This window comes from Gossypium arboreum, chromosome 12 (genome assembly GCF_025698485.1).
Source record: "Gossypium arboreum isolate Shixiya-1 chromosome 12, ASM2569848v2, whole genome shotgun sequence".
Classification (NCBI taxonomy): domain Eukaryota; kingdom Viridiplantae; phylum Streptophyta; class Magnoliopsida; order Malvales; family Malvaceae; genus Gossypium; species Gossypium arboreum.
In genome coordinates, this window is record NC_069081.1 from 93,632,302 (window position 1) to 93,647,203 (window position 14,902).

General features: G+C 33.9%; 2 protein-coding genes across 7 annotated transcripts; one reads left to right on the forward strand and one right to left on the reverse strand.

Annotated features, from left to right (window-relative positions):
• Positions 1 to 1,940: 1,940 nt before the first annotated feature.
• On the forward strand, positions 1,941 to 8,802 carry LOC108479417 (uncharacterized). 6 transcript variants are annotated; one of them, XM_053022739.1, is made up of 13 exons: positions 1,941 to 2,309; positions 2,547 to 2,639; positions 3,616 to 3,677; positions 3,806 to 5,192; positions 5,282 to 5,968; positions 6,063 to 6,146; positions 6,339 to 6,414; positions 6,553 to 6,869; positions 6,977 to 7,418; positions 7,570 to 7,652; positions 8,024 to 8,049; positions 8,151 to 8,257; positions 8,348 to 8,802. In XM_053022739.1, exons 4-9 carry the CDS (start codon positions 3,846 to 3,848, stop codon positions 7,166 to 7,168), a joined length of 2,703 nt encoding a protein of 900 aa, XP_052878699.1. In that variant the 5' UTR covers positions 1,941 to 2,309; positions 2,547 to 2,639; positions 3,616 to 3,677; positions 3,806 to 3,845; the 3' UTR covers positions 7,169 to 7,418; positions 7,570 to 7,652; positions 8,024 to 8,049; positions 8,151 to 8,257; positions 8,348 to 8,802. The 6 variants fall into 6 exon arrangements, with proteins under 6 accessions (XP_052878699.1, XP_052878703.1, XP_052878701.1 ...); XM_053022743.1 differs by having other exon boundaries at positions 8,224 to 8,257; XM_053022741.1 differs by having other exon boundaries at positions 6,977 to 7,652; positions 8,127 to 8,257.
• A 2,063-nt stretch (positions 8,803 to 10,865) lies between these two features.
• On the reverse strand, positions 10,866 to 14,506 carry LOC108479585 (uncharacterized). Its single transcript, XM_017782281.2, has 3 exons — positions 13,958 to 14,506; positions 12,184 to 13,666; positions 10,866 to 12,072 (listed from the first exon to the last, which is right to left on the reverse strand). The coding sequence occupies exons 1-3, from the start codon at positions 14,259 to 14,261 to the stop codon at positions 11,886 to 11,888; spliced, it is 1,974 nt and encodes a 657-aa protein (XP_017637770.2). The 5' UTR covers positions 14,262 to 14,506; the 3' UTR covers positions 10,866 to 11,885.
• Positions 14,507 to 14,902: the final 396 nt, after the last annotated feature.

Genomic DNA, 14,902 nt, shown 5'->3' on the forward strand with positions numbered 1-14,902 from the left:
AATTCATAACAAATATTTTTAAAATTTTTATGGATTTTTTAATTTTGAAAATTTGCATAGTAATAATTTTTTAAAAAATTTATAATTTTCAAAGATAGATTAATATATTTTTTAGTTTTTTGATAATTTTCTAAGTTTTAATATTTTTGAGGAATTTTAATATATTTTAGTTTTTCTCATATTTTTAAAATTTTTAAGAAAAATTGAGGTTTTTACACTTTGCAATATGTCATTATTGGTTAGTTTAATTTTTCTAATAGAAATTTCGGTTGGGGTAATGGAGATTACAGGATTAAAGTACGGGATCAAACTGATAATAAAAACAAAGTACAAGGGCTAAAATAATAAAAAATAGTATAAATACAAAACTGAAAGTTTTTACATAAAGTAAATAGTTAAGAATTTTAATTTAAATCAAATTTGATATGCATTACCTATATTAATGAAATATGAAACATGGTAATTAATTCACTGAAATATTAATCATAAAAAAATGAATCGGTGTCTGTGGAACCCTCTCCTAACAAATATATTCACCTTACATTTTCTTTACTCCTTAAAGTATAAATTGTATTTAAATTTTAAATATCAACAATAATTATTTATACTACAAACTCCATCATACACGTATTTATGTGAAAACCATTTGTTTAGAACATAAATTTAAATAATTAATGAATGTAATAAAGTGTACATAATACAATTAAAATGTATAAATAAATAAAAATAAAGTTTTTTTAGTGGTAAATTTAAGGTTTTCCTAATATAATTGGTATAAGTTTAAATCCATGATTTTTATACTTTTTATTGTTTTTTTAAGTTAAAAAGATTGAAGTATCATCAAATAATATAATTTATTTTAAATACAAAATGATATTTTTGTATTTTTCCTAATTGAGTTGGTGCTCGATTGACTTGTAACACCAACTCAGGTAGAAGTTTTATTAATAGTATAGATAATTTAATGATGCATAATAAATTGTTCCATGCCAAGGGGGTATATGTTTTTATTAAGGGTAAAGTACACAAATAGCCATCCAACTACTAGTGAATTTCTTTTATGTTCATCCAATTATGAAAAGTTATAAAATAATCACTCAACTATTCAATTTTGTCCTTTTCATCAAAGCCTGCTAATGTAAAAATGGAAACACTCAAAAATGCAACATGAGTGACCAAAAAAGATGAAATTGAACGGCTGAGTGACCATTTTGTAATTTTTTATAGTTAGGTGATCAAAAAAAAAATTTACTAATATTTGAGTAGAGTTGTTCATGGGTCGAGTCAATCCGGGCCTAAACATGATATTAACATATTTTATGTTTACTTAAGCTAAACCCGGCCCAAAATATAGGATTAAAATTTTGTCTAAATCCACTCATATTTGCAAAAGACTAACAAAACTCATTTTAAGCCCTCCCATATTATTTTTAATTTTTTAAATATTTATATTATATTATTTTAATATTTAATAACTGTATACATTTTTATTTATTGAACTTTTATAATATTATTTTAATATTTACATTAGAGTAGTATTATATATTTTGTATAAACTTTTTAATGTGTTTTAAATTACATAATGTATAAAAATAATATAATATAAAATATTTTAAACTTAAAAACGAGTTGGGCCAGGCTAAACTCAAGCATTGAATGTTTAGTCTCTAGTCCAGCCCATATTTTAAATGAGCTTAATTTTTTTTATCTAAACTCATTTTTGAGCTTAATATTTTTATTTAAACCCTCCCAATATTCGGATGAGCCCTCTGGCTTGGGTGAGTAACTTGACCCATGAACAAATCTATATTAAAATAATCATTTTGTAATTTTTTGACAAAAAATAAATTTATTAATAATTACATGACTACTAGTATAATTTACCCTTATTAATTTTACTTATATAAAGGTTTTTTTTTTTTGTTTTGAAGAATTACTTATATAAAGTTTAAAAATCAAACCAATGAGCAAATTATGTTCATAAATCCTTTCAAGCTTCATCATCTTCTTATATATAGACAAGACAGGATAGCGTTATAAGGGTTGGAATTTCGATCTCATCAATGATCAGCGAATCTTGATGATCGTCGATTAGCTATTCAACACCTGTAAAATATCCGAGCGTTTCACACCTAATTACTTTCCCAAATATTACCAGTAAAAATATTAAAAATATATTTTATAAAAAAACCTTAAAAAACACCATAAGCTAAAAACATGAGGCGACTCAGCCCCTCTAATTCACAGAAATGCAGGGTGATGAAGCCAGACTCTTGCTAAGTTTCCCCTCTAATCGCTGCCCTACTCAGGTTTTTTTTAATTTTTTTTTAATTTTTTATTTTCATTCCTTTTTCCCCTCTTTTGTTTTGTTCTTAAATCTTGATTCTAGGGTTTTTTTTAACCTCATTTTTATTGTTGTTGTTGTTGACTTGGATTGAAATTTATGAATTTGAGTTGCTTTTCTTTTGTAGTTTGTAGCTCTAATTGCTTGCTTTCAATCAGTTACACTAACAAATTCCCTCGATTTTTTGTTTTGATTCGATTAGATTGAAGTTGCTTATAGAAAGAAAGTATGGGAGTTGCATCTTGACTTGTTTCCAGTTCAGCAAAAGCCTTTGGCGGAGTCTAAGTTCAAGTTGGTGAGCAGTGATATGCCTTTAAACATTTTATCTTCTTTTTTTTTTTTTTTCTTAAAATGCTTTGATTGTAGTCCACAAATTCGTTGGTGATGACTTTGAATATTGTTATTTGGTTTGGAAAATCTGGTTGTTGTAAATATTGGTTTTAGCTTATTTATCGACATGCTTTCTAGGTAAATGAAAAGGAACAGTTGGAGCATGTTGGAGATAGGTTAAGAATTCAGAAGTAGATTTGGAGAAAGCAAGGTTTGGACGATGTTAGGGTGATTTGAGGGCTTTTCTAACAGTTTAGTGAACATTAGTAATTCTACTGTATCTAGAATCTACTACCTCAAAAAGCTTTCTTGTGACCTTTTGTTACCATTTAAGTTCATAGAGGGAGCTAGATAGCTTAGAGATTTGCACATTGTTTCGGTTAAATCCATGGTCCAAGGAAGGATTTGTAACGATATGTTCTGGTGAGTGATTAGATATGTTAGTGTGAGTATTTTAATCTATATAAGATAATAGTATGAATGTTTTAATAATTTATTTTTCATTTTGATAAAGAATTTCAATTGCATTTATGCTTGTAAGAAATCTGACCATAGATTTTCATTTTATTCAAATTGCACAAGTTTACACTTGCCTAGAGTCTGGTAATTAACTAATCATTCTACGTATATGCTTCTGAGAAAATTTTTAAGAGTTTTCTAAGAAATCTGGTTTGTAAACTCTCTAGTAGGCTATACAGTCTCATATGGGAACAGAGTTCTTGTTTAACGTTCTCCAAGTGTAGCATATGTTTATGAGCACTTAATAACTTATTGTCTGAACTTAGGAAGCAGTAGGTTATACTTTCTTTCCATTTTATATTGTCTCCTCTGGCTGTCAAAATGACTTTGATCATTATATTGGTGTTTATCAGGGAACGTAATAACTTGTTTAACCAACTCACCTGTTAAGTTTTGATAATTAGCTCAAGCTTGCTTTGTAGGACTCATGCAATGTTTTGAGGAATAAAGTAAGCAAGCTCTACCTTTGAGGGATATGCAACAGGTGATTTGCAGTTCGAAACGGATTTCCTGTGTTCTGAAATGGAAAATTCACTTTATGGTTGAAATTTAATTCTAGTGTATTAATTTATAATTTTCTGTTGACTTTTATTTATTTCAAATCATGAACAGCCTTGTGATATGAAGTTTCTGCTCTTGTGCTACTGAACAAATGGTTGAAGAGATGGCCCCACTTCGTTCCATAGGATATGTTGATCCTGGGTGGGAGCATGGAACTGCTCAAGATGAAAGGAAGAAGAAGGTTAAATGCAACTACTGCGGGAAAGTAGTCAGTGGTGGAATATTTAGATTGAAGCAACATTTAGCCAGATTGTCTGGTGAAGTTACTCATTGTGAAAAGGTTCCTGAAGAAGTATGCTTGAATATGAGAAAAAATCTGGAAGGATGTCGTTCTGGTAGAAAACGGAGGCAATTTGATTATGAACAAGCTGCTTTAAGTATCCAATCTAATGAGTACAGCGATGGAGAAGATGCTTCCGCAAGTTATAAACACAAAGGCAAGAAAGTGATGGGTGACAAGAACTTGGTTATCAAGTTTACCCCTCTTCGGTCATTAGGATATGTAGACCCAGGATGGGAGCATTGTGTTGCTCAAGATGAGAAGAAGAGAAGAGTAAAATGCAACTATTGTGAAAAAATAATAAGTGGGGGCATCAATCGGTTTAAGCAACATCTTGCTAGGATCCCTGGAGAAGTTGCCTACTGCGAGAAGGCACCTGAAGAGGTATATCTAAAAATCAAAGAAAACATGAAATGGCACCGAACTGGCAGAAGGCATCGGAAACCTGATACCAAGGAGATATCCACGTTCTACATGCACTCAGATAATGAGGATGAAGGTGGAGAGGAGGAGGGGTATTTGCAATGCGTAAGCAAGGATATATTGGCTATAGATGATAAAGTTTCTGACAATGATATTAGAAATAATGTCAGAGGTAGATCTCCTGGTAGTAGTGGTAACGGTGCTGAACCACTACTCAAAAAATCAAGACTGGATTCAGTATTTTTGAAGTCCCTGAAAAGCCAGACATCAGCACACTACAAACAACCAAGGGCTAGAACAGGCTTTGAGAAGAAAACTCACAGAGAAGTGATATCTGCCATCTGCAAATTCTTTTACCATGCAGGAATCCCTTCTAATGCAGCTAACTCTCCATATTTCCATAAAATGCTGGAACTGGTTGGTCAGTACGGGCAAGGTTTGCAAGGTCCTTCGAGTCGACTGATATCTGGTCGTCTCCTTCAGGAGGAAATTGCTAATATTAAGGAGTACTTAGTGGAGCTTAAGACATCTTGGGCGATCACTGGTTGTTCTGTTATGGCTGACAGTTGGAACGATGCACAGGGGAGGATGCTGATAAACTTTTTGGTCTCTTGCCCTCGGGGTGTTTATTTTCTCTCTTCTGTTGATGCAACTGATATCATAGAAGATGCAGTTCATCTCTTCAAGTTGTTAGACAAAGCAGTGGACGAGGTTGGCGAGGAATATGTAGTCCAGGTTATATATCTGTACTTTTGTTTCTCTGTGAAATTTACTTTTATATCTGTATGTGTGTGCACCCTTCTGAGCTGCTCCCGTTGGTGTAGGTGATTACTAGGAACACTTTGAGCTTCAGGAATGCTGGAAAGATGCTTGAAGAGAAAAGGAGAAATTTATTTTGGACACCTTGTGCCGTCTATTGTATTGATAGAATGCTTGAGGATTTTGTGAATATAAAATGGGTGGGAGAATGCGTAGATAAAGCAAAAAAAGTGACAAGGTTTATTTATAACAACACCTGGTTGTTGAATTTTATGAAGAAAGAATTTACCAAGGGACAGGAACTTCTTCAGCCTGCTGTTACAAAATTTGGCACCAACTTTTTCACTTTACAGAGTTTGTTGGACCAGAGGGTTGGTCTTAAGAGAATGTTCCAATCGAATAGATGGCTTTCATCCCGCTTTTCCAAATCAGATGAAGGAAAAGAGGTTGAAAAAATTGTCTTAAATGTCTCATTTTGGAAGAAAATGCAGTATGTGAAGAAATCCTTTGAACCAGTTGCTGAAGTTCTTCAAAGGATAGGTAGTGACAAAATCCGATCAATGCCGTTTATATATAATGACATCTGTAGAACAAAGCTTGCAATTAAAGCCATTCATGGTGACGATGTTCGTAAATATGGACCTTTCTGGAGTGTGATTGAAAGTAATTGGAGTTCATTGTTCCATCATCCTCTTTATGTTGCTGCATACTTTCTCAATCCATCCTATCGTTATCGCCCAGATTTTTTGATGGTACTAAATTATATATACAGCGACTTGACCCTTATCTTCCTGATTGCGTATTTCTCCTGTGCTTAATTTCAACTTTTTCTTTGTGTTACTGAAGAATCCTGAAGTATTTCGTGGTCTAAATGAGTGTATTGTTCGGTTGGAGGCAGACAACGGGAAAAAGATTGCTGCATCCATGCAGGTAATGGTTTCTTATTTCTGCTGGATTTTACATCTAATATGATAACTGATGACTTATTCCAAGCTATTTGGTTGCTTCCTGTGTTTTCCAAGATCAAATTATCCACGGGGCTACACTGTTTGCTGTGAAAGCAGCCAACTGGCCCACTTTTCTGACTATGGATTTTTATCTCTCCTGCTTTTCATTTATCAGATACCTGATTTTGTGTCGGCAAAAGCTGATTTTGGAACTGATCTGGCCATAAGTACTAGAAGCGAACTTGATCCAGGTGATTCAATCAGGACTTTATGTACAAACCTGTTTGTTCAAGAGCTTGTATTCGATAAATTCAATTTTTTTGCTTTTAATATTTCTGTTCAAAATTCACGTTGATTGAAATTTGTGCTAATTGTTGTTTCATCATTAGCCTCATGGTGGCAACAACATGGGATAAGTTGCTTGGAGCTGCAACGAATTGCCATACGCATACTGAGCCAGACATGTTCATCAATCGGGTGTGAGCATAACTGGAGTGCTTTTGATCAGGTTCACATCAAAAGACACAACTGTTTGTCTCGGAAGAGATTGAATGACCAGACCTATGTTCACTACAACTTGAGACTAAGAGAACGCCAACTAGGAAGGAAGCCGGATGAGTTGGTTTCCTTTGACAGTGCCATGTTAGAAAGTGTATTAGATGACTGGCTTGTGGAGACAGAGAAGTTAGCCATGCATGAAGATGAGGTACCTTTCATTTCCATTTAAATTGTTTTTATTTAACTTAAAGAGTATGGAGAAATAGAATAATTGCCAATTTTTAATGCTATCTTGCATAAATTTTCCTGATTTAGGAGATCATCTATACTGAGGTGGAACAATTTTGCGGAGATGATATGGATGAACATGAGAGTGAAGAAAAGAGACCTGCGGAAATGGTCACAATAGCTGGTTTTATTGAACCTTTGGATGTTATCCCTTCTGCTGGAGGTGTTACTACCGATGATGATGGTCTCGATTTTCTTGATGATGATTTGACGGATTAGTTTTTATCTTCAATGTGGCTCATCAAAACTTGGAGTAAGCCATGAGATATCTATTTCCAGTAACTGGATATTAATAGAAAGAAAAGTAATTTGGCGTTGTCAAAAGACAGATTCTTATATTGTAATTTGTTGTGCCATATATCATTTTGGAAGTATTAATATTTCACCAACATTATTTCAAATTTACTTTTCTTTTGATGCCAATTCTTTAGTAGGTCAGCTCATCTGTCTGCATCAATCCCCACAATCGGTACCGTCTACCTTATACAGCCTCCTTAACACTGTTATGGTTGCCAATTTTATTTTTCTCTCTTAGTACATGATTGTCTGGCATTTTCCAATTTACTTTACTAGAACTCCTGTTATCTTGATGATGATAATTTCTCTTCTTGATCTTGCAGCATTCTCTTTAAACATTGCAGCTTTTTCTTTTCATTCACATTTTATAGGTTGGTCATCTGTTATCCTAAATTCGCTCTTGTAGGTGAGTGCATAGTGCCTGCATCAATCGGTCATAATTGGTATTATATACCCTCTTCTTTGCATCCTCACAACACTCATCTTTTTCATCTCTTAGCTCTTGATGGGTTCGTAGTTTTTGGTATTATGCCAATGATAAAAATTCTCTTGGTGATTATTTTGGCATTTTTCACCCTTTTTCTTTTCACTGACCTTTTCTAGGACCATCTTTTTATCCTTACTCCTACATAGAAGGCTTGTATTCTTGAAGAGTTTGCTAGCCCCATTGGAAACCTTCTATCTTTATATAATTATATTTACATTGGTTGAGTGAAAACATGACAATAACGTTTATTTTTTTCATGCTCTTGAAATTCCATGTTATGATTGTCACAGGTACTGAGGGAGAAGGTTCATTTCAGGTGATTTCTTTTTCCGAAAGTATTAGTAACTATATTTTCTTTCACTATTTTTCTATTTAGACATTGTCTTTCTTTAGCTACATGTTCACACGTATGAACAGTGGTACGAAAGGCTTGTGGGGGAAGAAGAAATAATGTTTTGATTCAGATTCCTTATGGTCTTAATTGTTCTAGGAACCATTTAACTTGGGTGATTAAATCCTACCAGGTAACCATCCGGATGATGAGAAGATCCGCTTTTTGGCTGAATATTACGTATATCTAGGATCTAAATAGTCTGTATTTTCCATCTTCTCAGGACTTGTAGAAAGCAAAAAGCGAAACGTCCTCGCAATCCATTCCTCCCCTTCGTGGACCAAGTTTCTGAGCCGGAGATTGTGCTGTTTTTATCGTGAAATCAATGCAAAAGCTTCAACCAATGTGAGCCCTCGTCTGTATTGAATGAGCTATCAAGTATTGGCACAGGTTTCAATTCTGCCTTATCTTAAACTGTCCAAATGTTGGCATGCAAAATCTTCTCTAAGCCAATGTCTTAAGTTCATGCATCCATGCATCTGGTTCTTATACAACTCTTTGGACACTAATAATAGTGGAATGATCATTGAGGTACATTTAGTATTGAAGTTTGGTCGTATGTAGACGGGGAGTACGGTATCCGTTGCCATATGGAAACTGCAACGGAAGTGTTACACAAAATTCCCAAATTAGCCTTCTGCTGAATGGGTTTGAAATATAATCAACAAAGTTAAAATAGTTACGGATTTTTGGTAGTTATTGCTTTTTGGCAACAATGTATATCGTGGCGGTTGTGCGGCGTGGTAGCTTGGTTCCATGGAAAAGCGAGTCGTTAAGCAGCGCGTTCTACGTCTAGAACACATTGTGGAGTAGTGTTGTGCATGGTAGTCGAAGTCGGTACAATTCTGGTACTAGTCGTAAGGCTGAGAAAAGATGAGATATCAAAAATTGATCTGAATTGCGGTGTTTTTGAAATATTAAGTTAAAAAATTGAAATTACATGGGTCAAACCAAATTCATATTTGATTTATAATTAATTTTAATTTTTATGGTGTAAAAAATATTTAAAGTAACTTAAAATTCTTATATAAAAATATTTTTCAAAAAGTTCTATATAAGAGTTTTTTTTTTGAAATTTTATCAAATAATGTCAAATAATAATAAACAAAGTTTATTTTAATCAAGAAAGGTATAAAATATTGAGAATCAAATTGAAGCATTAAAAATCTTATTAAAACAAATAAATTTGACCCTCCACTAGGCTCGTTCTAGTTTTAAATTGATATTAATTAATTTAAATTTCATTAATTGATATTAAGTAGTTTAAATTTTATTAAGTCAAAATTTTGGTATATTTAGTTGTTTTGGTGCTTCTGGTCTGGGTTATACTATATTTTAATATTTAAAATCAAGTTTTAATACGCTTTTTTTATCTTTAACTTATTTTATTTTTTACTATATCTACCTGTAAGAAACATGATATAATAATTTAATTAAATTATTAAACTATAATAATTTAAAATCTATATTTGCAAATCAAATATACTTCAATTGTCTAATCGATCCGATAAACCAATAACCTACCCTCAACTCTTTTTTCTAAATATACTACAATTCCACAAAGCACACTCTACAACCTCTTTTACTGGCCAATTTGTATATGAAGTCTATGTTTTATGTTGTTTTGACAAATTTAATGACACTACTATGAAATAATTTTTAGTACTTTTACTTTTCAAAACATGTTTTCGTTTTTATTTCAACATAATTTATACTCTTGGCATTTTTTTTTACAATTAGATAAATTTTGTACATTTTTCCTTTTTCGCTTTTTCTCAAATGTGAAAAAAAAAAGTGCAAAGAATTCCAAAATGTAAGCCACAAATCATTCGCTTAAAAAATTTGTCAAAGTGTATGTAACTCGTAATATGTTATAAAAAAAAATAATCCAAGTTACTTTATGGAAATAACAAAAATTATTAATTTCAAGATCTATTATAGGACAAGCTTTATTAGCAAACTGACTCGCAAGCAATACCCTAAATATCACATTGGTCTTAAATTTTTTTTAATTAGTGGTCTTTAAACTATCAACTTGTCCCATTTTACCAAAAATAGTGTACAACATGCTACGCAAATATGCCATATGTTACTTCTTATTGATTGATATTATTTTGGTAACTTATAATAGAATTCATTTTAAAGATCGCTTTTGCTCAAAAAAAAAAAATCTTTAAAAACACCAATATGAGAATTGATGATACTTACTACATTTTATTCCCTCCACTCAAAAAATGAGTAAATTAATCATTATACTGATCAAAAGGTAAACTAATCTTGTTAAAATTTTCATGCATTTTTACTGTTAAAATTGACCCCATACGCTAGAATGAGGTACCACTTGCACCACATATATAACTATTTGATTATTCTATCAACACCACCAATTTTTAATAGTAAAATGAATGAATTTTTTAACAGAAAAAACTAATTTGCTCTTTCATTCGACGTACAAAAACTAATTTGCCTAGTTTTTTAGTAAAAGGGACACAATGCAATCTATACTTTTACGGAATTTGTACTATAGTTTAAGCATCAATTATACAAGGATCTTTTGTATAGTTTGACCTTTTTTACATTATATTTAGAAGGCAACCTATGATAATTTTTTATTTTCGAAGTCGAAAATAAAAGTGATAGAAAAATTCAGACTCCAAAGGCCCCTACTTAAAAAGAAAGTGACGCAACATTCCAAGGACCTAAGAATCTAATTCAAGTAATGACAAAAAATCCCACAAAGGTAATTCCGATCATCGGAGGCAAAAACGAATTAGCTGGATTTGATCAAGAAATTACATGATCAAACATCAGTATCTCCCCAAATGCAAATAGTTACTTAAGCCAAGTTTAACTTCAATATAAACTATTTTCAAGTATGTACTTAAATGGCATTAAGAGGTACAGTCATTTCGATAGTAAACAACATAAGGTTCAATAACATTTACTTAATCGATAGTTAATGCCATGAAGTTCATTGCCCGCAAATGTTTAGAGTACTTACATTGTATTGCCAGGAATAAGGCTCCATGATCATACTTCCATGCTGAGTCTAGATTTCCAATCCTTGACCAATAATGTCAATCTTCACCTCTTTGCTTTTTATCATATCTATCGATATTACGCGCCATTATGCAGCAACTGACCAAGAATCTCTCCAACAGGATCTGGAAGCCTCGGTATATCTTCAAAGGATTTTCATAAGAGTATGATGGAATCAACTGCTGAAACAAAAAGACACTATACCAAGCAGTAAAATTCAAAGCATATTGTGCTGGAGAGAAGAAAGCCTTTTAGCATATAGCTAATTAAGTAATACCAGCAACAACCAAACGTATTAGGGATTGCTTGTAATTTACCAAACCCAAATAAGCACAGCTACAAAAAATCTTCAGGCTCAAGATTGCAGAGAACAAACTTGTTACTTAACCCTGCTGCTAATCCTGAAAATTACTAGTCTAATTCCAGACTTATCTTAAATCTTTTTCCCCTTCTGCAGCTCTGCAATTTTAGTCTCCCGGCCAATACAAAAAAGGAAAAATAAGGAAAAGAAAAACATAACATAACAAAAAGAAACCTATCCTTACTTTTGTAGTTATCCCAAAATCACTGTCTGCCCTTACTTTTCTTGATACTTGATTGTATTTCTTTCTTTCTTTTTTCCCAAAGCGACCCTTGTTTCTTACTCCCAATTCCCTAAACACACTTATGATCTTCCTCCACCATTGGATCACTTTTGAGTACCAAAACCACTCTTGACAAGGTCAAGCAGCAGTTTCAGTGCCTATTTCTGTTCTAGCCTCTGGAAGGGTTACTGTAATTGGCTGCCATCCTGACTGATGATGTATAATCCATTTCTTCATGGCAATTATCATATTCAAGATTTGGAGAACATCACCTAGTGCAAATTCTTCCAAGCATCCTTTTCTTAAAGCCAAAGCTGCTTCATATCTGCAATGTAAATAACAAACTATAGCTAAGGGAATACCCCAGTAAAACCTAGCAACAACTAGGAAAGGGAAACAGGTGAAAGACACTGACGAGTAGATCAAGCATCATTACCTGCATTGAGAAGCCGTTATTGCTGACCGTCCGGCAGGGGAAGACAAGAACTTTTGTATTCCATCCCACGTTGTCTTTGGGTATTGATTAGGATTCCCCCCAATAGGATTGACACACTTCCACAGTTTCTCATTTCTACCAACATACAACTGCACTGCTCCTAAACTTTGCTTCAATACCATATGCTGCTCAATGGCACCATCCAAAGCCTTCCTTACATTAGTATTGCGGTGTTTTGGATCTCCAAAACGAATGCAATCAGTAATGTTGGCTTCAGTAGGCATAATTTTTTCATTTTTGAGTGTGTTTAATGCAAGTAAGATAACACCAATAAGACCTTGCACATATTCAGAAGGTGGTGAGCGTCCTTCAGCCCCCCAAACGCCATTGCTAGAACTAGAAATTGCTGAGGATGATGGGAGCGGAAATTCAGGACCTCGTGGATACCTGTTACTGTAAGTATCATGCTGACTTGCTTGACCAGTGTGGAAATGGCTTCTTTGTGGTGCATTTAGGCCAGTTTGATTAGGCATTGACTCGACAGAGCTTGTTTTAAACTTTTCTCCAATTCGATGAGGAAAATTATTAGGATTTTGAGGATAAGTGGAGTGTTCAGAGATATTTAACTTGCCAACATCAGGCATATTTGAGAATAGGGCTGGAAATCTAGGCCCCTCCACTCTAGGAGGTATTGGGCGGAAACCATGATTTTGTGAATTCGGGGGTAGCAATTTATCTTGTGCAAAAGCTGGTCGCAGAGGAAGATTAATTGGCCTCATTGAAGGAGGAGGAGGATTCTGAGGGACACCCATGAAATTACTATTGTTACTCCCTGAAGGGTCGGGATTGCTAGGAAAAAGGTTTGGAGTAAACTTGCTTGCAGAAACAGCTGGCTCATTGCCACCAAAAAACTCATGTGGTGCTTTCTTAAATGTCTTTGTCTGTGCATACTCTGGCTGGTAAGAATAACCATTGTTCATATTTTCTTGAATGGCAGTTGTTGGCGCACTAGAGGCCCTTGAGATGCTTGGCTGATTTGTGGTTTTCCTTATATATTTCCCTTTGTATTTGTTATCACCATTCCTTCCAGCATTAGATACATTTTGCCCCAAGGTAACATTTTCAGAACTAGAAATCAACGGTTGACTATACTGAACCATTTCAGGAATTGGATTATATGACATTTCAGAGTTAAAACTATTCTGACCATTAGCGAGTTTAGTTGACTCACCACTCGAAAGAGGCGGACCACCAGCCGAAAGACTCATCCAAAGCCATACACTCTTGGCCGCAGCAACGAGGGGTGCGGATGCCTTCATAGGCTGCGCCAAAAGAATATTATATCTCCTCATTCGTAACTGATGAAGCGCATTAGAAAAATCTCTATCACCAGAAATCAACAGATAATTTGCAGGAGCAGGATTATCTACCGCCCAAAACAACATATCAACTAGAATCTTTTTATCACTCGCATCTTTCACACCTGTTCAAGTATAAACCTCAACTAGTCAACAACCTTTTTACCAAAACATATTAGCCCTTAGTTTCAAGATCAAGATAACAAGTTAAAAGCCTAGATCAGAGTATCAGCAGATCAGAGTATCAGCATAGTAAACCAGTTTTCAATATTGTTAGAAAGAAACCTAAATTTTTATAAGATTACAGTAAAGCCTCTCAATCATTGCACAATTCAGTCAATAAGAAACAACGATTCAATCTTGATTTACTACTATGATTAAGATACACAAGAAGTTAGAAATTTTGATTAGGTTACCGGCGGGAACATGATTAAGTGCGATGCCAGTGCTCGAAAGCGCCTGCTGCACAGAAGAAGGGATCCGATTAGTGTCGCCGTAGGCGGAGATGGAAACGGGCCCACAGTAGTTCATCTTAGCCAGCGCTGAACTAATGTTCTGCGCGATCGCGTGAGGGTCACAGTTTTTAGGGACGTGGCAGTTCTCTATGTCCCACCATACCGACGTCTTCGCCGAAACGTACTGAGGTTCCGCCGCACCTCCACCGTATGACGCGGCAGCCATGGCGGCGGCGGTAATTGCTCCGGTTACATCTCCTCCCATGTGTGGCGCACGATAGAAAGAAAAAAAAAAAAGCAGTCAGGCTCAGGATAGCATCTAAGAAGATTTGGCTTTGATTCTTTTTCTTTGTTTCGCTCTGCACTACTGCTTTTAAGTTGTTATTTTTAATTTAATTTTTTCTCCTTTTGTTAATCTTTTTCTCTTTTTTATTTTTTGGAAAGCTTCTTTTGTTTATATCTTTTGAGTGCAGTTTAGGCCATAGGGTACCACTTTGTACTAAAAATAAAAGTTCTAGGGATTTACTTTCATAACCCTATGTTTTAAGCCAAATTATTGTGGAACTTAGGAGAGATTCGGAATATAGGTACACTCTAGTCAACACGACATTGAAGTTGCTCGAATTTATTGAAAGTTGGAATTTAAATCACCGAAACATAGGGCGAAAATCACTATTTTCCATTTTGTTTTCTTTTTAACTAATACAAGGGTCAATTTTGCTATACGTCCCCCAATTATGATCAATGTTTTAAAACGGTCTAAATTTCATCAAGTTCTACTCTTAAAAATATATTACCATATGCAGTGGCGGAGTCAGAAAATTTTTTTGGGAGGTTGGAATTAAATTATATATTTTTACAACAGTAAAAATGTAATTTCACTATTTTAATAGATTATATCATTAT